The sequence below is a fragment of the Notolepis coatsorum genome, assembly GCF_963971535.1.
Source record: "Notolepis coatsorum genome assembly, chromosome: 16".
In the NCBI taxonomy this organism is placed as follows: domain Eukaryota; kingdom Metazoa; phylum Chordata; class Actinopteri; order Aulopiformes; family Paralepididae; genus Notolepis; species Notolepis coatsorum.
In genome coordinates this window covers 48,818,249-48,842,009 of record NC_140180.1, presented here as the reverse complement: position 1 = coordinate 48,842,009, position 23,761 = coordinate 48,818,249, and the positions used below count along the sequence as shown (strand labels likewise).

The window sequence follows — 23,761 nt, the reverse complement described above, 5'->3', positions numbered from 1 at the left end:
CCCCCCCCCCTTTCGTGCATGCATGATGAAACATAATACCGATAATCTAGCATTTATTTCAGATTGATTCAATAATCAGGCGAGAAATGGCAACGTGTTTAGTGAATTGCACTAAAGCACTGTTTGACGGAGTTTCCTGGGATTACACAGGATCACTCTACAACTATACTCATATTCACCACAGTATAAAACGGAAATGTATGGATGAAAAAATTATCTGTTTTTTGCATGTTGACCGGAAGAAACTCACTGACAATCGACGGTGTTATTAGATCCATAGCTATAATATTTAATATAGTTTAGCACTACAAACACCGGCATCTACCCCCATTGCATTACAGCGCTGGCACAAACGGCCATACGCCCACAGCGACCTCTGGCGGTCAATGTGTTAAGTAATGTTGCGTTTCTTTTTCAAATGTAGCCAATAGTAAAGACCATACCCCTATCAAAACAGCTGTCAATGTGTATATTTTCAGCACTACGTTTGTTTACCAATGATTTTAAGTGTTATTGGCTAAATATGAGCTTATAAAAATCTCTGTGCATTGCACCGGAAAACGGACGATTTAGATGCGAGAAGAAGACGCACTCATGAATTTTTTGTAGTCCTAAGAAAGAGGAGACCCAGGGCTTTCGATGGACGTCAAGATTTCATAAAACTACACTATCCAGCTCACACCAGCCGCAGATAACGGAAGTCCTACCATTTTTCACGTAATTAAACACGTAATGTTTATATCTCACGGGTCGAACAAACCTCAAACCTTTCTGTGAATGTCTAGAAAAAAAACGTGTCGCAATCCGGTGAAAAATGCCGGAGCTATGGATATTATACAAAAATAACTGTACTTACAGTAAAGGAGATTTGGCCCGATCCATAGATGTATGACTTGGCCATAATAAGGTAATTTATAAGCCTGATATGGTCAAATTCAGTACTGTGTCTACAACCCGTAAAACAACCCGTAAAAACCCGTAAATCATCTGGCCTTTATTAATTTGCTTAGACTTTTAGTACACTTGATCTCAAGAAGGTGCTGAATGAGCTCAGTGGCAGTTTTTCCACGTCTGGTCAATGATAGCATGGTGTCATTCACAGTCAAAGATGATAAATAATAATAATTATTTATATTCTCCTTTGGTTCATTACAATTTACTCAAGCATAGTAACAGACACAATATTTCTGACACTGGGAATACATTCCCTGAGGTCCATAGATATCCCTAGATACCAAGAACATGCAAATGGACCTTGTAGAAGTTTAACAATCTTCCATTTACTTGGGTATGTACTTTTAGGCGAATTTCCGGAAAATATGGCTAGGGCTTAACAGGTTAATCGAGATCGGGCTGGTAACCTAGCAACATAGACAACAGACAATATTGCTCAACACTTAAATGACATATGTTGCTTGCTAACCATAGCACCCTTTGTAAATGTTTATAAATTAGTATGCACCTTGATTTGATTAGAAAGTGTGTAAGTCTGTCTTGAAAGCTAGCTACTACAAAGCTAAATATGGTATTGGTATACCATGAGTGTGTTGTCTCAGTACGTTGCTAGGTTATGGGGCATAGCAGCAAGTTGTCAGAACGCTGAACAGCTGTTTATGAAGTGGGGCCTACCTGGCACAACCAGAACCATTTTAGCATGGCAGCTCTTTCATTTCTAATTAAATAGTATGGAGCCTGTAACTGCCCCTCGGCATGGTGTAGAAAGAATGAGCGGTTTAGTTTCGTACAGATGCTTTTATTTAATTTTCCTTTGCATAGCATTGCATTTTAGCAGCTCAGCAATCAACCAATCAACATCCAAGAAGGCTAACATTGTGTTTACTAATTCCAACCGGGACTATTGCCGCTTTCCCACTGCATGGTATCAACTCGATTCGACTCCACTCAACTTCCACTGTAGGTAGAGTCGAGAAGGAAGGTACCACACGCTAAATGTCCGTGCGGACCCCAGTTCCGTGTGTGAATTACATTAATCCACCACCGTTTCACAATTACTGTGTTGCACTCAATATTTAAATAATGTTAGTCTAAATAAATGTAGACAGACAATGTATGTATTTTAAAAATAGAATGAACAGAGTAGTGTTGTTTTGTGTGTGTGTGTTAGTTTGCTTTATGCTGCATTCTATATTGATGGCCTTCTAATTTGTTTGTTTGTTTATTTATTTTAAATAACACAGTGACACTTTTCCTTTTGATAAGAAATCCAGCTATATTCCTTTCATTGTATTTCAAATACTGCACAAATTTCAAGCGGAAAAATAATCTTTCCATTAAGAACTGACAATTATTTTAATGTAGCCTATATTTCAGTTCTGTCTTTGTGTGCCAAACATTATTTAAGGCAAACCGCTGTAAACTTTTTTAATAAATGAGAAGCATGTTTACATTTGTGTGTTAAAATTTTTTTTAAATAAAAAATGTATATCGAACCGAACCGAAAACCGTCACCACAAAACCGTGATACGAACCGAACCGTGTATTTTGTGAACCGTTCCACCCCTAGTATTCACAGTTCTCTTTAGTGGTTGCCAGATTCCTGTTTTTAAGTTCCAGCATAGAGGTATGAGCTGGAAAACACTGCGGTTCCATAGCCTGAAGTCTTATGTAGTACAGGTCCACAGGGGAGGCGTTCTTAAAAAAAAAAAACTCCACACTAAACTATCCCAGTTCAAAACGTAGGCGATACTGCCACCTGGCAGGATTCGATCGTTATTGCAATTAACATAGGCAGCGGTGCAAGGGAGATACAGGGCGGTCCGTGTGAGTGGTTAGAATGCTGATCAGAGGAAAAATATCAAAGGATCAAAACCTGAGTATAGTCGGGTTTGGCGCTCAACGGTTGGCGATAAAACCCGAGTAAAGTTGGGTTTGGTGCAGAAAGAGTTAATAGCCTTGTTTATTGTGCTGGGTGGTTGTCCAGTTTTCCCCAACCATGGATTGTTTGTGTTTGTTTTATTATATATACCTGTGTTCTCCCTTACCGTATCCCTGTGTTTGTGGGTTTCATTCCCCTTTGTTGAAATAAATATAAGTCTAGTCAGTCACATGCAGAATTAAATCCAAAGGGGGGAGGGGGATTAAATCCAAAAAGGCCCGATTAGGCCCAAACCAGAAGTGTGGCTTTGAGTTGTAAATTGTGACATGACGCTGACTGGCCCTATACTGACATTGGGTGCTCTCTGTGTCAACTACCTTCATACCGTCTTTCCGAATTCATTGTTTATGGAGCAGCTTCACACTTTATACCTGATTACTTTACAAATTGTCTTTAGTTTTTGGATTTTGGGCATTGTTCCACTTTTAAGTCACTGTTAGGGACATACAATAGACCTGGCGGTATTATAAGGTTTGAATCTAATCACAACATATCAGATAGATATTATATCAACATTGGTATTAATAACTGGATGTGTGTAGCAAGCAGTGCCGTCTGGGAGAAATGCGAGGCCCTGTGTGAGATTTAAACGTGAGGCCCCCCCTAAAGGTTAAACAAATTAACGTCAACGTATTCTTAAATAATAGCACTGCCCCGAGGCTGGGCATACAGTCAACGTATTCTTAAATAATAGCGCTGCCCGAGGCTGGGCATAATGATACAGTCAACGTATTCTTAAATAATAGCGCTGCCAGAGGCTTAGTGGCAATGCACCTGTACAGTCGTACACCTGGCAGTAACAGGGAAAATGCATAAAACACCCCTGGAACCTGATAAACAAGCTTAAAGCCAGGTTAATTTTTCAAGCACGACATGCAGATTTGCAGTTTTGCCTTATTTGAATCGAACTATATAAGCTTAGTACACACGTCACACACTGAGCACAGTGTGAAATGTTCCCAGAGAGCAACTTGTAAAGCTGGAGTGATCATGTTGAGCAGTAATGTCCAGGCAGCAGAACAGTGCATAGCATTACTGCACATTCAATATTGATACCGGAGCAGACCCTGTTGCATGATGCAACACACCGAGTGAGAGAGAGAGAGAGAAAGAGAGAGACCGAGAGAGCGCGAGAGAGAGAGAGAGCGTGAGAGAGCGAGAGAGAGAGCAAGAGAGAGAGATCTAGAGAGAGAGAGCAAGAGAGAGAGCGTGAGAGAGAGAGCGCGCGAGAGAGAGAGAGATCCACGGCGGGAACAGAATAGATTGCATTAAAAACTCACCCTAATGCAGAATCAGGTCCAAGAGGAAGGAGACGACCGTGGAGATGACAAAGTTCACCAGTCCCATGATATTGTCCCCCCCGTCGGGATGAACTTGGGAGTCTGTTCCTAGTTTATCTGCCACACGTTAGCACTCGATAACGTAGCTAACGCTAGTTAGCTGTCCCTGCCTTTAGCTAAGCTACTAGCCGACATGGCTAGCCTGACTGAACGTTCTAACACGCAACAACTTTCATCTTCAGTCCATCTGCCGAACGTCCTCTTCGTCTTGGCATAACCTAATCACTATACTTGGTATTGATAAGCTTATGGCACGCAGCGTTATTTCTTCTGCTCCGATGCTGCACATTTGGTTTTAAAAAGTAGGATGCTCTTGGCCAAGACATCCACTCGCTCCCGTGGATAGCGCCGAATAGACCCCGTACCTGTACCCCCTCCCCTCGTGGATAATACCGGTCTTCTTCACATCTCTCTACCGACTACCAGACCGACGCCAACCAGCTCCCCCTAGTGTTAGTCCTCCCACGATGCTTTGCACAAAAGTAAACGGGTCATTGAATGAAACCAATAGTATATCTGCAGAGCCGCAGAGCCCGGAACACTATTCTACAAGGTATGTGATGGAAAGTGATTGTTAACATTCTATTTTTTTTTTTTTTTTTTTTTTTTGCTAGGCCCCCCTTCTTGCGAGGCCCTGTGCGACCGCACTGCTTGCACGCCCCTAGCGACGGCCCTGGTAGCAAGTTGCGTGTCAATTGAACTTATGGTGTAGGAGTTATGAGCTCCATCAGGCCATGTAGTTTGGATTGGTAATTTGTGGAATCCTTAAAATCAGGACAAACCTATGTTTTTTGTCTGTTTAGCAAGAGACATCAGTGCCAGACGACAGAGATGGCGAAGAGAGTGCTAATCAAACCAGTGTAAGTAGAAGAGACAGAGCTCTCTCTTCCTTTCTAAATATTTATATTCCTTCTCTCCCTCCATCTGTCTCTCTTCTCTGTCTCTCCTCCCTTCTCCTCTAACCTCTTCCTGTGACATGACAGATCATTACAGGCCAATCCACTACACAGGGACTTGATTTACTAATGAATAAATCATCCAGATACAACTGGCTTAGGAAATCAAGGACCTGGGTCACATCACACATTCATGCATAGATATGTCCCTCACTGGTTGAAGTGATTGATAGCATGGGACACGTGTCTGTAGGTGGGTGTACAGTATGCGTGCGCACACACGGTTGTGAATACCAAGCACCATAGAAGAGGCTACTATACTAGGCATGCCATACCATAACTGAAAATCCAGTTGAGCACAAGTATAGAACAATGAACAAACACTTACACATCCATTAGTTTCAGGAGCCCGCATTTAACAACACATTGGTCATCATTGCCTACTCGTACCCTTACTTTCTCTCTTTGTCTAACTATGTTTCTCTCTCTCTTTCAACTTCTCTCTATTTTTCTTCTTCTCCTCTCTGTGTGTAAATCCTCTCTCTCGTCTGCCAGAACTTAAAGATTCAGTAGAATGAAGGTTGTTTTTCAATTAAATGTTTTTCAATCTTGTTGCATGTAAAAAAAAATTTACAGAAGGTAAAAGTGCACCTTTGATGTATTTACACAAAATGTTAGAGCTGCCGTTGTTGTGAAAATTATGACTAAAGCCTTTTTATCCCAGATATCCAATCTATTTCCTTGGAAATTGTGTTACCCTGATTGGCCCATCAGTCAGTCTGCCAGTTGTCAGTAGTTGTAAAAGATATCAGCTAGCTAGTCTACAAACAAGTAATGAAACAAGTTTGCAAAGTTTTTTGACAAATTGAGTCAGACAAGAAGATAAGAATATACTGTAAGACAAGATAGATACCAATTTCCTAGCGTTCAGTAGAAAGCTATTCGTCTGCAAGCTAGCCTAGCTTAGCACAAATGAATGGAAGCGGATACGGACCAGCTAGTCTATAGCTGTTGGCCAAAAACACAAGTTTTAAGATAGGCTAGTGGTCCATATCTGCTTCAATCCATTTGTGCTAAACTACTGTAGGCTACCTACTAGCCGGATAGCTTTGTACTAAACGCACAGAGAAGAACTTGGTATATATCTTCTTGTCAGACTCTGAAGAAAATGGTATATTTCCCATAATGTCGGCGTGTTCCGTTAAGACAGGGGTCAGCAACCTTTACTATCAAAAGAGCCATTTCCCCCCCTCCCACAAAATACAATTCCTTTGGAGCCGCAAAACCAATTTACCCTTAAAATGAAGATAACACAGTATATAACATTTTATATATAGTTATCCCCAAGCATACCCCACATTTAGCATAAAACACCTGACAATTGCATACCCAAAGTCATTTGCGATTTATTATACTTTATACTTATAGCACACAGTGTGTTGCATTAATGGAATTATAAAGCAACAAAAATATTTTTTTTATACCTGTTATAACAAAGGAAAACGATAGGTTATGTATATAACCTAGTTATATTAGTATTGGCTGAGCGTCCCGCTCTGAGCCTTATGAGATACCTCCTATCTCCTATGATACCTATTGTATCCCAACGAACAACTAAATGCACCCATACCTGAAGGGGCCCCCGCACCTATGGAGGCGTAGCCTATATAACCATGACTCTGGTCACCAAACACCCTTCCTCGCCAAATCTCGTTCCAGGAAAAGATCCCTCAAGAGGGAACTCAGGGCTGCGCAGAGCGGGACGCTCAGCCAATACTAATATAACTAGGTTATATACATAACCTATCGTTATATATCGTATTTGCTTATCGCGTCCCGCTCTGAGCCTTATGAGATATGGGGAAGAGCGGACGCGAGACCCGACAGATGTACCCCCTGAGGACCCGTAAGCCCATATCAAGGGGTGCGGGGAGCCCTGTCACCCCATCCTTCCTAATGAAGGGGGGGCGCAGTCAACTCCACCTGAATGCGAACAAGAGGGAACTAGAACCCCTTGAACACACCGCACAGGCGGAACCACGTGTGACTCAACACACTGTGGCCCATACCCATACAGTCCTGCTACCCTTCCAAAGGACGGGAAGCAGGAAAGGCCACAGACCCCAGAACCGCCTGGGAGACAGAACCCCCGGTCATGTCCATGAGGTAAAACCTTACAAAGGGGCCCGGGGAGGACCATGAGGCTGCAGCACAGATGTCCTCCACCGAGGCCCCACCCAGGAGAGCGGCAGAGGCAGCCACCCCACGATTGGAGTGCGCCCTGACGCACCCAGGGGGATCCTGCCCAGCCAACGTGTAGCAGAGGGCAATGCCCTCGCACAACCAATGGGACAGGCGCTGTTCGATAGTGCCTTACCGGCATGAGAACCACCGTGACAGACACAAAGCTGAACGGTGACCCCGAGGTCCTGAGTACGGCTGAGGCAATTCCCAAAGCACGGACCGGACATGACAGGTGAAGGCCCGCAACTAACTCACCACCGTGAGGAGGCGGATGAAAACGCCTGAACCACAATATCCCTGGAGCGGAAGAACTCCGGATATTTACAGGCACGAAGGCAGGATTAGGCCGCAGAGTGGCACCGCAATCGGAACGAAAGACAGGCACTCTGGGCGTACCGAGAGAGCACAAAGCACACCCACGCATCAGCGGAGGTGACGGCCAGCAAGAACGCGGTCTTGAACGACAGCTGTTCCAACGGCGCCTGCTCGAGCGGCTCAAACGGGGCCAAGGACAACCGACCGAGGACCAGTTGAAGATCCCAAGTCGGAGCCCAGGAGCGTTGCACCGGCTTAACGCGTCGAGCGCCAAGCAGGAAACGCTTCACAAGAGGGTGGCTGAACAAGACATCCCCTCAAACCCCTCATGATAGGAGGATATAGCTGCTGCATATACCCTCACCGTCGAAGCCGACAGTCTATCAAGGAGAGACTGGAGGTAACTAAGGACAGCATCCAGGGGGCAGGAGACTGAGTCCCGGCCCCCCGCCTTACACCACACTTGGAACATACGTCATCTGCCCGCGTAAGCGCGACAGTGGAGGGAGCATGCGCATTCCAGATGGTAACACCATCAGGATCAAGAACCTGCGCCCCTCAACGTACCCGTCCCAACAACTGTCCTAACAGATGTATGGGGAAGAATCCCTGGCGGCACGGCATCGGTCCCAGACCTGCCTGGCTATGTCCAGACGTAATCCTCACCCGTCAGGATGAGGACCGCCCCGCGACAGTACACCTGCACCCACATTCTCCCTGCCGGGGATGTGGGGAGCCCTCAGGCCGCGCAGATGGAGGACGCCCATAGCCAGCCGCCCGCCGACTGGTGCAGACAGGGGGAGCGTACTCCTCCCTGTCTGTCGATACACGACACTGACGTCGTATCGTCCGTCCTGATCAACACCATTTGTGGACCAGAAGGACCGCTTTCAACACCAACACATTGAACGTAGCGCAGACCAGGCAGCATGGTTTGCCAGCTGCCCCCTACTGCGTTGGCCCGATGCGTCACCAGCGAGGGAGGCGTCGGTGAAAACGCGGCGTGAGACAGCGCCGTAACCGTCCTAGGACGGAACCTCCCGAGCGTGTTGACAACACGCTGTGAGAGGGATGCCCATAGCCCTCCAACCGTTGACTGGGAAGAGGAGTACTCTACATCCAGTCTACAGCAACCCCAGGCAGGTAGAGACCTGCCTGGTATGAGACCTGATGATCCACCTTGACCGCGAAGGACCAGAACGTCATCAGGGCAGAACACTCCGTAACCCCTGACGACGCAGAGGCCCCAGTGCGGCCTCCACGCACTTGGTGAAGATGCGGGGAGCCAGAGAAAACCGAACGGCAGCCTCTGGTACTCATACGCTAACCCTGCAAAGGAAGCGTAGGTAAGCCCTAGGATGGAAGATAGGAGATGCGCATACGCATCCTACAGGTCTATGGAGGAGAACCAGACCCCCACCTGACAGTGTTCAACAGGTAGGAGACGATCCAAAAAATGCTGAACCTTCCCATGGGACAGGTCCAGCCTGGGTCTTACACCCCTCCCTCCCGACTTCTCAAGCAGAGAACACCGGGAGGAGAACGCCACGACAATGGCTTGCTTCGTCCACAGAGATTGGATCTCGTTGACCAGAGCTGTCACTGCTGGAGACCCTGACAATAGGGTCTGTACCAAACCCGAAAACGGGTGGGGTTGTGTAAACACAAGTCCCCGCCTCAGCGTTCTCTCCATCCACCTCGACATATGGTACTGCCGTAGTCATATGTGATGACACTCCCAACGCACCCGCCGTCATGTGGCGCAGGTCCGCCAGGAACTGTAGATAGTTGGCCCGGTCCCCCCGCTGTGCGTAGCCAACCCTGGAACCGTGCGAGCAGCGCGTTCCGTGTCGGGACATCTGACCCTGACACCACCCACGAGGCAATCGCACCCAAGGGGGGACCCCGACAGAAAGGGCCGGTTTGATACGGGGGGCTTCCGATGAAAAAAGCCCCCACACTGAACACCCCTCCAGAACATGCCGTGGAGTTGTTCTGCAGCCGGACATGCAAGGTGTAAGGACCCCATGGGTTCCTACACACCGTAGCCCTGCAGTGATATTACTACCACCCCAAATCACGCGTGCCTGCGACCACTGCCAATATTTCAGGAGTGGGAGGCACCAACATGATACCTGGCCTGGCGAAAGCGAGGCCGGGGAAGCCCGCACTGTGTGCCTCAAATGGTTTCGAGCCCCGCTGCTGACAACACTTAAGTTGACAGACGTAACACCAGGCTCAACCAACACAGCTTATGGTGTGGGAGCCGCTTGACAGCACAACATTCTCACGGACAGACCCAGGCTCAGCCATCAACTGGGTGTCAGCCCCTGTCCCCATGAGAAGCGAAAGTGGGGCCGCCCGCGCTTCAACGAAGGCACGCGGCCCACAGCCAAAGGAAACAATCAGAGCCCACTTTTTCCGCTGGTGTTGGGGAAGGGAGTGATCGGAGAGCGGGCTGCTCGCGGCAGGACGGTGACGGCTTGTTTGTTCAAGCCGAACCTATCCTACATGGCCGATCCCTCGGCCGCCAAGGCTGTCGGCCTTGTGGACACTTGTCGAATCAACGCCCAGGATACCTCCGGCGGGGGAAAACATGACCGCCTGTCGAGGGCCTCGTCATCGCCGCTGACGAGGCCGTGCTCTCTCTTCTTCTGGCTGCGCGGTGTGAGGCGGTGTGGGGCCTAGGACAATACCGCCCGCGCTCCAGCAGAAGACCAAAAACCCCTGCGGAGAGGGGAACCCTGAGTGGTTATAGCTTGCGGCTGGGTCAAAGCTAATAACGTCAACAACCTTGCGCGATGTGTCGACGTCGGCTGGCCCTCAAGGCCCCGCCACCAGACACCATTTTTTTTAATATAAAAAAACAGCAATTCGAACACAGTTCTAATCGCTGCCAATTCCATACCGTACCGTGGCGGTACAGGCTTTAGCAGCCCACCAGCCACTCGCCAGGCCGACCCACCCAAGGCGTCAGCCGGGCGGGGCACTGTTTCAATATGTCAAAAACAAAGAACTGATGTTAACACGGAGCACCAGTGGTGGTTGCAAACAGCAACCTCCACTGTGGTGTGCACCATGAAAGGGTTAAATGAATAAAAGAACTAAACCACAAAATACTGTAGAATGAGCAAACCCATGTACACAACGTTAAGGGGAGGCGGACCAGAGCGAACTAGTCCCGCCTTCATTCAAAATATTCACAACAGCACACCAGCCCTAGCTTAGCCCATTTACCAAAAAAGGTAAACAAAGCCCCCCCTGCACTACTCCCCCAGTATACCGATTGACCGTCAGTATGAAATGGTTGAGAGGAGAGAAAGCTGTAGCAAAGACAGACCTTCTCATAGCAGAGTGACAGAACGAAACAGTAGCCCCCTACACAGGGCCGCCTCAGGGGGTGGGGGGCCTCGTGTTTAAAACTTGCACAGGGCCTCACATTTCTCCCAGGCGGCCCTGCCCCTACACTACTACAGCCTAGCGTGAGGCGATGTGGGACCCAGATCAACAACCGCCTGCGCACAGACACGCAACATGTTTACCATGTTGGCTGGACCCATAGCCCCACTACCCGACGCCAATGTGGATAGGAACTAGCCAGCTGAGCCATAACCCGCCGTTAAGTCCCATCCTGCAGTAGTATAGCTCTACTGCTACACCGCCGAGCTCACGCATCGGCCCCAGATGGGGACACCGTTCCACAGACCCCGCCGGAACACAAGGGTAGCGTATCTGGCTAGGCTACCTAGCCACGGCCTACCCTGTTGTCAACCCATTTACCCGTAAAAAGGTAAATAGGACTCAGCAAAAAAAACCACAACAGCTACCGACTGACCTTCATTGATGAACCGGGCAAGAGGAGGGAGAAGTGACAACATCTCACGGCGGAGACATTAGAACAGCGTAGCAGTTAGCATGTAGCAGTAGTGATAGCATGTGGCATTAGCGATAGCATGTAGCATAGCATTAGATGTTTAACAGCACGTCCAAGACCGTTTGGAAACCGTTCACTGCAGTGAAACGTTCACCAAACCATCCTGCCCCCGGCGCCAACACACAACATGGTTGTGTAACAAAACAAACCAGCATTACTAACACTAATACCCATGCCTGAAGACACAGGGCCTACCTGGGTACAAGCTGGCCCGACAGCCAATCTTGCACAGCTGAACCTTGATCTGCTGCCATCAGACGAGGAACATCAACATAGGCCCGTCGTGTCGCTGAAAACATGCTTCGAAGATGCCAGGGGCCAGCAACCTCCGGTAAGCTTCCAACATTATGAATCTTCTCTGATCTTTTTCATCCTGCTAGTTACGTACGGTGCACGCAGCCGATACGATGGAACGAAAATAGAGGAAGGGTGTTTGGTGACCAGAGTCATGGTTATATAGGCTACGCCTCCATAGGGGCGGGGGCCTCTTCAGGTATGGGTGCATTTAGTTGTTTGTTGGGATACAATAGGTATCATAGGAGATAGGAGATATCTCATAAGGCTCAGAGCGGGACGCGATAAGCAAATACGATATATAACCTCAAACTCTTATGAAGAGGAGACAAAACACTGGTGTATGTAGACTGACTTTGAAATAAAACCCTGAACTATTCAGGTATTTTGAGTCCTTCCCTTATTTGTGGAACATTTATAAAATAAAAAGTAGTCCACTTTGAAAAAAGACTACCATGTGTAGACCTACTTTGAAATAAAACACAGAAGAGGAGAAAAAACACTGATTGATTGATTGCTTGAAAATTGTATTAACAGATTGCAGAATGGGTACAATACAGTATAGCTCAATGCACACAATTGTTAAGGGCATGCAGACCAGAGAAAGACTTTCGTGTCGGTTTGTGATGTACTGTAGAGTTGATGAAATATTTTTTTCATTTCAGTATCACAGTATGACATCGATCTCCAAAATAAGAGATACAAAAAAAAAGTTTAAAAAATAAATAAATAAACATTTAAAAAAGATTTGGCCATGGAGCTGCAGCTGATTGGCTAAAGAGCCGCATGCGGCTCCGGAGCCACAGGTTGCTGACCCCTGCGTTAAGAGAAGGCCACGCCCCCTCAACATACTGAGAGTTGGCTGTGCGTAGAGGGTGCACTATACCATATCAAATGATACACCTGAACCTGAAGAAAACCATACATTAACCTTCCACAATAAGCAATTTATGAGTGAATTAAAATATCATTGTACTGGATCTTTAAGTAGCTGGCTGAATTCTCTCTTTCATCTCTCTGCCAGAGCTCTAGCTACTGGCTAAATTCTCTCTATTCTTTCTCTGCCCACTCACAGTGTGTGTGTCTCTCTCTCTCTCTCTCTCTCTCTCTCTCTCTCTCTCTCTCTCTCTCTCTCTCTCTCTCTCTCTCTCTCTCTCTCTCTCTCTCTTTCTCTCTCTCTCTCTCTCTCTCTCTCTCTCTCTCTCTCTCTCTCTCTCTCTCTCTCTCTCTCTCTCTCTCTTTCGTGCCTCTCTGTCAGAGATCTAGCTGCAGGCTGAATTCTCTCTTTCTTTTATATCTGCTCTTTGTTTCTCTCTCTCTTTCTCATCATCTTCTGTTGTGAAAATGTATTATGTATTTATTCCAACTATTTATGTCTGTTTGCTATTGTTATTTATCAGTGTTCCCTGCAGACAAATATATGTTTGAATAGATGTTTCTGTGTCTGGCTTATGGTTTGGCATGTCCCGATTTGTGCCATTGTTTTATTGATTGATATCGGCCCGATCTAATTCCAATCCTTTTTTTGGAAAGAAATTTCATAAAAACCATTCATGCAGGCTTTTTTTCCTTAAAGGTGCACTATGCAGCAAATTTGAAACAAACTGTCCTCTGGGTCCCCGGAACACTATTTGAAGCTAGACATATTCCTGAAAGGTTCACTGTGGTTTTTTTTTTTATATTTATGATAAGATACAATAATTCTAAGGATTACATGTATAGTCAAATATGTTTTGTACACTAATTGCAGCTTGTGCAAATGTCAGCAAATCCCCCTCCCCCGAAACGGCACAGTGCACATTTAATGCAGAGCTATTCAATTGTCAAGCATACAGTATCTTACCTACATAGGGCTTCATATATTCCGCAAAATCACGGACAGAATCAGGAATCCGTCTTTAAAGGGATGTCAGAAATAAACACATTATCACGTTTCCTTCTTTATGAGCAATTGTTACCATGGTAAGATGAACAGAAACATAATTCTACACCAAGGCAATACAATGCAGGGTCAGATCTGTGTTTCTAGGATGCTCATTCTCTTCCCTGGGTCTCTCATTTTCCCCTGTCTGGCTAGGCATGCATTTATTTGTGTTCACATTTTAGACATAATTCCTTGAACACAAACAATAATAGATGCACAAACAAGTCCTGGAATTGCAAAATTACATACTGTATATATATAGTCCAAGTCTATGGATAATAGGAAGCAGCATCTCCTCCTAATGTTAGCGACTGCCAATTATCACAGAATTCTGGCAATGCCATAGCTTTTTCCTGCCATCTGCAGCCCTCTCACAACTAATCTGTGGACATTACCTAGGCTTCCAAATTTAAACACATACATTTGTACCCAAGCTCTGTAATAGTATTCATGAGCAGTTGGTACTTTAAAACCGTGGTAAGGAATGCCTCTTCCAGACTAATCAAAAGTACATCCTACTTCTAAAATGGTGACCTCTCTACATATTCATTGAAACACACACACACACACACACACACACACACACGCGCACACGCACACGCACACACACACACACACACACACACACACACACACACACAGTCGAATGGGAAAGACGTTTGCACCTTTCTAAGGGCCCGCGTCCACTTGGCGCATATTTCTGACCGCACGCATCTGTTTTCAATGTATTCCAATGGGGAGGGAGCGCATGCGGCCGCATGCGGCCGCCTCTAGGAAGTGCGCTGCCGTTGGCTTCTTTTCTCAGCTTTTTTGTGCGGTCGAAAGTTGAAACTTTCTGAACTTTCAGAGCAATGCGCTGGGCTCATTTTCAGACAACCAATCACAGCCATTCATCTACCACTCTGTTTGTAACCTGACACCGGAGCTGCCTGCCTGTCTGGCTGTCTCCCACAGACAGACCATTGAGATTCGCGACAAAACTAATAATAATAACTACACGAATACACTACTAAAAAGCTAATAAAAAGCAAAGGGCGAACTGTGGTGTCAGGCAATAACTATATATATAATTAATATACAATAAAGTTATTCAAATATGCTATAATATGTGCAAAACCGCGGCATGGCTGTAGATTTCTTTCTGTCATCTACAAGATGCGCTGCAAGCCAGCGCTGCCGGCGCACTCCCAGCATGTTTCACAGAGAAATATGCGCTAGGTGGACGCGGGCCCTAAAAGCTCTGTGGATATTATTATATTTTTTTTTAGACTACATAAACTTTTTATATATAGTACCGTTAAATTAAGAATAAATGAAAACATGAAAGGAAACATGACCTTGAATTCAATGTTGTTTTTCTCACCTTTTTTCAGAAGCATCAAGGCCAGTGTCTGGCAATAATTCCACTCAGAGTAACTATGTTTGTGTGTGTGTGTGTGTGTGTGTGTGTGTGTGTGTGTGTGTGTGTGTGTGTGTGTGTGTGTGTGTGTGTGTGTGTGTGTGTGTGTGTGTGTGTGTGTGTGTGTGTGTGTGTGTGTGTGTGTGTGTGTGTGTGTGTGTGTGTGTGTGTGTGTGTGTGTGTGTGTGTGTGTGTGTGTGTGTGTGTGTGTGTGCGCGCGCGCGTCTGTAGGAGGCCACAGCATCATCAGTGGTGTCCTGCAGTCAGGAGAAGGAGGGTGTTCCAGAGAAAAGTCCCCCCGGCAATGTCCACTCTCAGAGAGAGGCCGTGCTAGTTGGTAAGTTGCTGTGTGCTTTGTGGTTTGCTCGTAGATGTGGTCTGGGTAGCCAGAGGCACAGGCGTAATCTAAAATCTATATGAATGAAACTAGTAACGCACCAGCAGATTACTTCTGACTAGGGTTGGGCATCGTTTGGATTTGAACGATTCCGGTTCCGATTCCGATTCTCCATTTCGATTCCTGTTCTAAACGATTCTCGATTCCGATTCTTTGAGGTGCAGGTCAAAACAGGTCACAGCTTATTTCGCAGGAGATTTTAATTTTTTTTATTTTTAAATCTTAATTTTTTTCATACTATTCACAGTGTCAGTTGACTTGATACAGTTTAATTTGGTTGCTGTACTGTAACTAGGGTATTAATTAACAAAGTAAAAAAATCTAAATTAAGAATCGAAATGCAAATATCGCTGCTGTCGGGACAAAACCTCATAACTCCAAAAACCCAACTTTTCAGCAGATGAAAAAAACTAACACAGATTTGAGGGTGAATAGAGTTAGGAGGTTTAGACAGATGATCGGTTTAATGCTTTCCCATTGTTTAAACTTTGTAAAACCCACACACACATATGGAGGATGATCTACGGAGTTGATTTATATAATAAAAAAATAATTAAAAAAATGGAGTTATGAGGTTTTGTCCCGACAGCAGCGATATGTTATTTCTAGGGCTGTCAATTTATCGCGTTAATTAGATTAATTAATTACACAGCAAATTATCGCGTTATGAAAATTAACTCAAAATTAATTACAATTTTTTTTTTTTTTTTTTTGTATCATTCATTCCATAAGAATGTAGAATACACATTTACAGACGTTTTTTTTTTTTTTAATATGGTCCATTTGCATGTTCTTGGTATCTGATTCTAGTGACATCTATGAATCTCAGGGAATGTATTCCCAGTGTCAGAAATACTGTGGGCTAGATCCACAAAGAATGGATTGCACGGAGCAAGTGGCACCCTTACTTACAATTCATTATGAATAAAAAATGGGGGACCCTGATGTAAACAAGACGAAAGTCTTTCTCTGGTCTGCACACCTTAACAATTGTGTGCCGTACTGTATTGTACCCATTCTGCAATCTGTTAATAACATTTTCATTCAATCAATCAATCTGCGCGGTGATTGATTAAATGAAAATTTTATTTTGAGTAAATTGTAATGAACCAAATGAGAATATCAATACATTTTTTTTTTATCTTTGACTGTGAATAACACCATGCTCAAATTGACCAGACCTGAAAAATCTAAGCAAATTAATAGATGGAAGATGATTTTGTAGATACAGTACTGAATTCTGCCATCCGGACACATGCAATTTGAAATATGATTATAGAATATAGAATATCAGGCATAAAATGGTTATGCGATTAAAATGCGATTAATTCGATTAATTAATTACAAATCCTGTAATTAATTAGATACATTTTTTTAATCGCCTGACAGCACTAGTTATTTCCAGTTCCAGAACCGGAAGTTAGGAACTGGTTCCTATTAGAACCGGTTCTCGGTGCCCAACCCTACTTCTGACAAACCCCTCATTATGCCACCCCACTCATTAGAGCTGGACTGGCCCAAGTCTTCCAACCTCCCCACTCATTAGAGCTGGACTGTTCCAAGTAGGGATGACCCCTGGACCCCGGTTCTAAACGGGAACTGGTACTATATTAGAAAAGACCGGAGTATTTATAAGCTCCGACGTCATCGGTACTGCTATCGGTACTCGAAAAATGATGGAGTTTTCTTTTGAGGAATTTAAACGTCGCAAACTAATCTTGTTGGCCGTTTTCTATATCTCTCCTCCCTCGGTCTCTCTCTGCCTGCGCGAGGAGCGGGCTGTGCTGTGCTCACATACACTCACTCACACACACACACGGGTGCTGTTGTAGGCAACAGAGTACAGACAGCTCTGCTCTCATCATGGCGGACAGAACGAAACGTTCAAAAGTCTGGGTCTATTTTACTAAAGTCGATGCGGACAACGCTCGTTGCCACAAGTGCAACAAGACATTTGCCAGTAATGTATAAGCGCTGGTACTTGTCAATGTGGCTGGCGGGGAGCTAACGTTATTAGCCTGAGCTCCGAGTAGAATAATGGCTGACAATCCGGAAGTAAATAAACGAACGAGAGCTTCCGATTGGTGGTAAGAAGAAGAGGTGGGTGCAAGCGGTGTGACGTAATTGGCAGATCGACTGTCAAAATCAAAATAGTATTGTATGACTCCAACTTTTTTATCTTACATTTGTTGTTAATTATAAAAAGTCTATAATTCAGACACATTTAAAACATTGCTGCTGCTGTTGCTGCTGAAGAAATTATATTTATTTATATTTATATAGTTATATAAAAGAATAATAAAGCAATGTTCTTAATTAATTGTTTTTTTTTCTTGCAAAATAATCAAAAAGAACCGATAAGAGTATCGATAAAGTACCGAACCGTTAAGCAGTATCGATAAGAGTAGTAGTATCGATAAAATCCTAACAATACCCATCCCTAGTTCCAAGTCATCCAACCTCCTCACTCATTCATGCTGGACTGTTCCAAGTCATCCAACCTCCTCACTCATTAGAGCTGGACTGTACCAAGTCTTCCAACCTCCCCACTCATTAGAGCTGGACTGTTCCAAGTCATCCAACCTCCCCACTCATTAGAGCTGGACTGTTCCAAGTCATCCAACCTCCCCACTCATTAGAGCTGGACTGTTCCAAGTCATCCAACCTCCTCACTCATTCATGCTGGACTGTACCAAGTCTTCCAACCTCCCCACTCATTAGAGCTGGACTGTTCCAAGTCATCCAACCTCCCCACTCATTAGAGCTGGACTGTTCCAAGTCATCCAACCTCCCCACTCATTATAGCTGGACTGTTCCAAGTCATCCAACCTCCTCACTCATTAGAGCTGGACTGTTCCAAGTCATCCAACCTCCTCACTCATTCATGCTGGACTGTACCAAGTCTTCCAACCTCCCCACTCATTAGAGCTGGACTGTTCCAAGTCATCCAACCTCCCCACTCATTAGAGCTGGACTGTTCCAAGTCATCCAACCTCCTCACTCATTCATGCTGGACTGTTCCAAGTCATCCAACCTCCTCACTCATCCATGCTGGACTGTTCCAAGTCATCCAACCTCCCCACTCATTAGAGCTGGACTGTTCCAAGTCATCCAACCTCCCCACTCATTCGTGCTGGACTGTTCCAAGTCATCCAACCTCCCCACTCATTAGAGCTGGACTGTACCAAGTCATCCAACCTCCTCACTCATTCATGCTGGACTGTTCCAAGTCATCCAACTTCCTCACTCATTCATGCTGGACTGTTCCAAGTCATCCAACCTACCCACTCATTCATGCTGGACTGTTCCAAGTCATCCAACCTCCTCACTCATTCATGCTGGACTGTTCCAAGTCATCCAACCTCCCCACTCATTAGAGCTGGACTGTTCCAAGTCATCCAACCAACCCACTCATTCGTGCTGGACTGTTCCAAGTCATCCAACCTCCCCACTCATTAGAGCTGGACTGTTCCAAGTCATCCAACCTCCCCACTCATTCGTGCTGGACTGTTCCAAGTCTTCCAACCTCCTCACTCATTCATGCTGGACTGTTCCAAGTCATCCAACCTACCCACTCATTCATGCTGGACTGTTCCAAGTCATCCAACCTCCTCACTCATTCATGCTGGACTGTTCAAAATCATCCAACCTCCCCACTCATTAGAGCTGGACTGTTCCAAGTCATCCAACCAACCCACTCATTCATGCTGGACTGTTCCAAGTCATCCAACCTCCCCACTCATTAGAGCTGGACTGTTCCAAGTCATCCAACCTCCCCACTCATTCATGCTGGACTGTTCCAAGTCATCCAACCTCCCCACTCATTCGTGCTGGACTGTCCCAATTATTCCAACCTTCCCACTCATTAGAGCTGGACTGTCCCACGTCTTCCAACCTTCCCACTCATTCGTGCTGGACTATCCCAATTATTCCAACCTTCTCACTCATTAGTGCTGGGCTGTCCCAAGTATTCTAACCTTCCAAGTTTTTCAAGTATTTTATTCTATAGCAGGGGTTCTCAAAGTTTTAATGACTGTGGGCCAATTTAGGGACCCAACATTGGATTGATGGCTGCCCACAACGAAAACATTAATTAAGGTCAAACTTTGGATCTCACTTTGCATAATAATAGCGCCGGTCGTCAGGTGTTACATTCCATTCGTTCCAATTAGGCATTGTTTTTAGTCTGTCCTTATGCGAGGGAACATTTATGCGCATGCGTGGGAGCGCGCGCGCCTGGCATCTTGTCATACATAATTCGCAAGATGCCTAGTTGCCATGCCACCAGTAGCCTAGCAAGCTTTCAACAAGCTGTCATTCCTAACTTGACAGCTTAGCCCAGGGAGCGTAGTTTTACCTTCTTAAAAGCAAAGTACTGTGTGATGTTGTAGGTTCGTTTAAAACTGTATTGGAACCGGACCAAATATAACGCATGTGTTTCACCTTGACTCGTCGTGGGCCGCCAGAAATGTTTCCCAGGGCCGGCATTGGCCCGCAGGCTGCACTTTGAGAATGCCTGGTCTATAGTCTATTTTAATCATTTAGTGGCTTTAGTTTGTCTCACTGGTGTAGCACCCATCACTGCTTCTCTCCATTCCAGTGCTTGTTACTTGTCTGGGGGGTAAGGTAAGGAACGGGCAGCCCGGCTCATTTCAATGGAACTCAAACTATTCTGAGCTTTCTGATGTTGAACTCACGAGTGGGAGAGGTTTGATCTTATTTTACCGGTACTTACAATTGGTGACTCACTACGTACCCAACTTACAGTGTAATTGATTAGTTCAAAGTTATTCGTTTGTTCATCTTTGCTCGGCACTGCCGCCAATCTTGACAATTTGAATAGCCACAATAATAGCCCTTAGACCCTGGCGGTTCTCCACTCTGTTTTAGTGCTCTGACGGAGCAGAGAGAAAATGGCTCACTGAAACCATTACATCAAGATTAAGAGCAAAAAAGCTACAATCCAGGGTGCTGTTCAGAACTTCTGGTTGCGGCTAGTAAAAATGTACTGTAGGTCAAATTGAGTGGTATTATTATTTTGAGTAGTCTCACATCAAAGACAGCTTCAGTGTCACTGGTTGGAAGCTCCACAGCTTTAGCACAATATGTGCTTGTTGCTCTAAAAGCTATTGAGTAGAAGTGGAAGATTGTCACCCCAGGAGGGTCCTACTGTCAATCAACCGGTTTGGATTAGCTGAAGAAAAGCTCTGGCAACATGACAATATGATCAGAACTGTCATTTAACACCCTGGATGGAGAGGTTAGTCATCAGCGCTGAGCCTCTGGGAAAATACACTCTGAGCCTCCTCAGTCAATTTACAATCAGTAAGATAAAGGAGAGGAATGGAGAAAAGAGAAGAGGAGAGGAATTAGATAAGTGCTCTCTCGCATTTCAAGTTGGCGTTTGAATTCATGTTGGACTAATAATAAATAATAATATTCTTAAATGTATATAGTGCCTTTCAGGAAACCCAAGGTGCTTAACAGAGATGGGGGGTAAACTAAGGGGAAGGAATGTAGCATTGCGGATGTTTTGAGGGAGGGAGTTTCAGAGGGTGGGTACGGCAACAGAGAAGGCTCTGGGACCGACGGTGCGCAGGTTGGTGGTGTGGATGGAGAGGAGACCAGAGTCAGAGGACCGCAGCCTCCGGGGTGGGATGTAGGGATGGAGGAGGTCAGCTAGGTACCGGGGGGGAAGGGAGTGAATGGATTTGTAGGTGATGAGGAGGATCTTAAAGTCGATGCGGGACTTGACTGGAAGCCAGTGGAGGTGGATGAGGGTGGGAGTGATGTGGTGCCAGGGCTTGGTGCAGGACTAAAGGGGAAGCTATTCTCTCAGGTGGGTGGAGCTATAGAAGGGTTTTTCGCTCTGGGATAGGATTATGTCATTTTGATTGACAGTTTGCTGAACATCTCTGTATGTGTTCTCTCTCAGGGATCATCTCAACGTTCCTCCATGTCCACCCGTTTGGAGCCAGCATCGAGTACATCTGTTCCTACCTACAGCGTCTGAACACCAAGGTAAAGGACAGGCAGACAAACACACCCCACACTCCCATTCACAGATATACACATACACACATGCTGTACCCACACACAGATGCACACAGATCTACACAACTGAGCAATTAAGTGAAACAGCATGAACCAAATATCACTCTAGATTGCACACACACACTCGCAGCATCCCACCAACACAAATTAATTGAGACAAACACACACACACACCCGCACACACCCGCACACATCCTGTCAGTGGCCCTGCAGGGTTGACATATGGGCTTGCTTTATGCCAGGGTCCTGCTGGGCAGTTTGAGCCTCCTGACACAGACCTACGACACAGGCAGCTCCCCCTCATGCATTTAAAGCCACCCCCAGTAAAGCACAGCCAGCCTCCAGGAAAAGTCAATAACTGAGGCCTAAGCTCTTTAATCTAATTTATTTTTATATGTTCATATATTTAATGTGTTTCTCAAGTAGGAGCTGAGTCTGAATGTTTGCTCAGGAATAAATACAGTGCCAATTGTCGTACAAAATCAACCCTTGGAAGGTCATCTAATAATCATAAAATGTTATGCTTACAGTTATTCAAAATAGAAGAACATTTTGCACATCTGTTTCTTGAGGCAGGCGGGAGAGGGACGAGTGGAACAAAAGTTGCAAACAAACTCCTGCACACTGTCTGCCCTTTCGGTACGTCGTTGCCCAATGAATGTCTAGCACAGAAACGTCACAAACAAATTAATAATTGCAAGTTAGACAGTGTGCATGAGTTTGTGGGGGATTATTGAGATATTCTTGAAGAATTTGAGAAAAAGAGCAACTTTGTTCCTCCTCTAAATAAATATCATCAGAAAAATTGCTTTATCTAGATAGGCCCGGCTAGTACCATTTTGGAGAGAGGTGTGATTTCCCTTGATAGTGGTCCATATAAGAAGTGGGTCTTTCATTTTGAAAGAAAAATCCAAACAGCAGCCTGGATCTTTAGAGACCACTCTGTCTGGCAGTGTAGCTGTTTCACTCCCAGCCTACCGAAGGGGACATTTAGACCATACCATTACTCTTCACTGACTGGGGCGGGTCGTGTGCTCCATGACCTGTTGCCATACATAGGTATCAATGGTAAAAGGAGAATTATTTTCTTAATTCCTGAAAGCATACTTTTTGATCCTACAGCATGATTTAACGTGTTGTGGCTTATGGTCTAGATTTTTGTTTGCCAACAATCCTAGCCGTCGGTTCACATGCATTGGAGCTGTGAGCATGTATCTGTGTTGGGTATCTAACCACAGCCTGGTGTGTGTGCGTGCGTGTCTGTGTGTGTGCATGTGTCCAGATCAACACTGGCGAGGTGGAGGCCCTGCTATCTCGGCTGCCCTGCACCTTCAAACAGGAGCTGACAGGGGTTGGAGCCAGTCTGGAGAAACGCTGGAACTTCTGTGGCTTCCAGGGCATCAAGTCATCATAGACTCTAGACGACACTGCTCAGCCAATGTAAAAGACTACAGACTCTACAGGACACTGATGGGTCAATGGTAGAGACTACAGACATACAGGACACTGCTGGGCCAATGGAAGATACTACAGACATACAGAACAATACAGGGACAAGAAGACATGATGAAGACAGTATAAAGCCCACTCCGTTGGAGGATGAATTGGAGAGTCGGTGGACTATACTGATATTGCCTGGAACACAGAAGAAGCAGCATAGATGTCACATCAGGGAGGGGTGTTACATTGACATGTCCTTGGTGTTGCTGGCTTAGAGAAAAACAAACAGTATATCCACAATGGAGTGATTGACACCTCTCCACGGTTACAAAGGCTTAGACATCTCTGTGGTTCCAGATATATTATCACTATCTATTTCTCTCCTCCTCTGTCATGAGATACAACAGACTATTCGCTTTTCTAGTGGAGATATAGACCTGTTAACACAGAACCACCTCAGTCCAACCCCAGCCTCTATAGACCTGTTTACTGTTTTTAAACAATGGTGACATTTTAGGACGCACAGTTTCACAGTCTCCAGGGACAGTCTGGATGAAACCATGTGACGTCCGACGACCTGTCCACGCATTCATTTAACCTTTGCTTAGTCTCCAGAATGTCCCTAGAG

The 23,761-nt window shown here is 45.5% G+C and overlaps 1 protein-coding gene across 1 annotated transcript in view; it reads left to right on the top strand.

Moving 5' to 3' along the window:
* LOC311242959 (ecto-NOX disulfide-thiol exchanger 2-like) overlaps positions 1 to 23,107 on the top strand; it is a gene marked incomplete at both ends in the record, with an annotated part of 492,204 nt that extends 469,097 nt beyond the window's left edge. The window contains 4 exons of the mRNA XM_084332023.1: positions 5,040 to 5,096; positions 15,474 to 15,579; positions 21,575 to 21,660; positions 22,976 to 23,107. Coding sequence (XP_084188149.1) covers positions 5,040 to 5,096; positions 15,474 to 15,579; positions 21,575 to 21,660; positions 22,976 to 23,107 — 381 coding nt within the window. The remainder of the gene's footprint in view (positions 1 to 5,039; positions 5,097 to 15,473; positions 15,580 to 21,574; positions 21,661 to 22,975) is intronic.
* Positions 23,108 to 23,761: the final 654 nt, after the last annotated feature.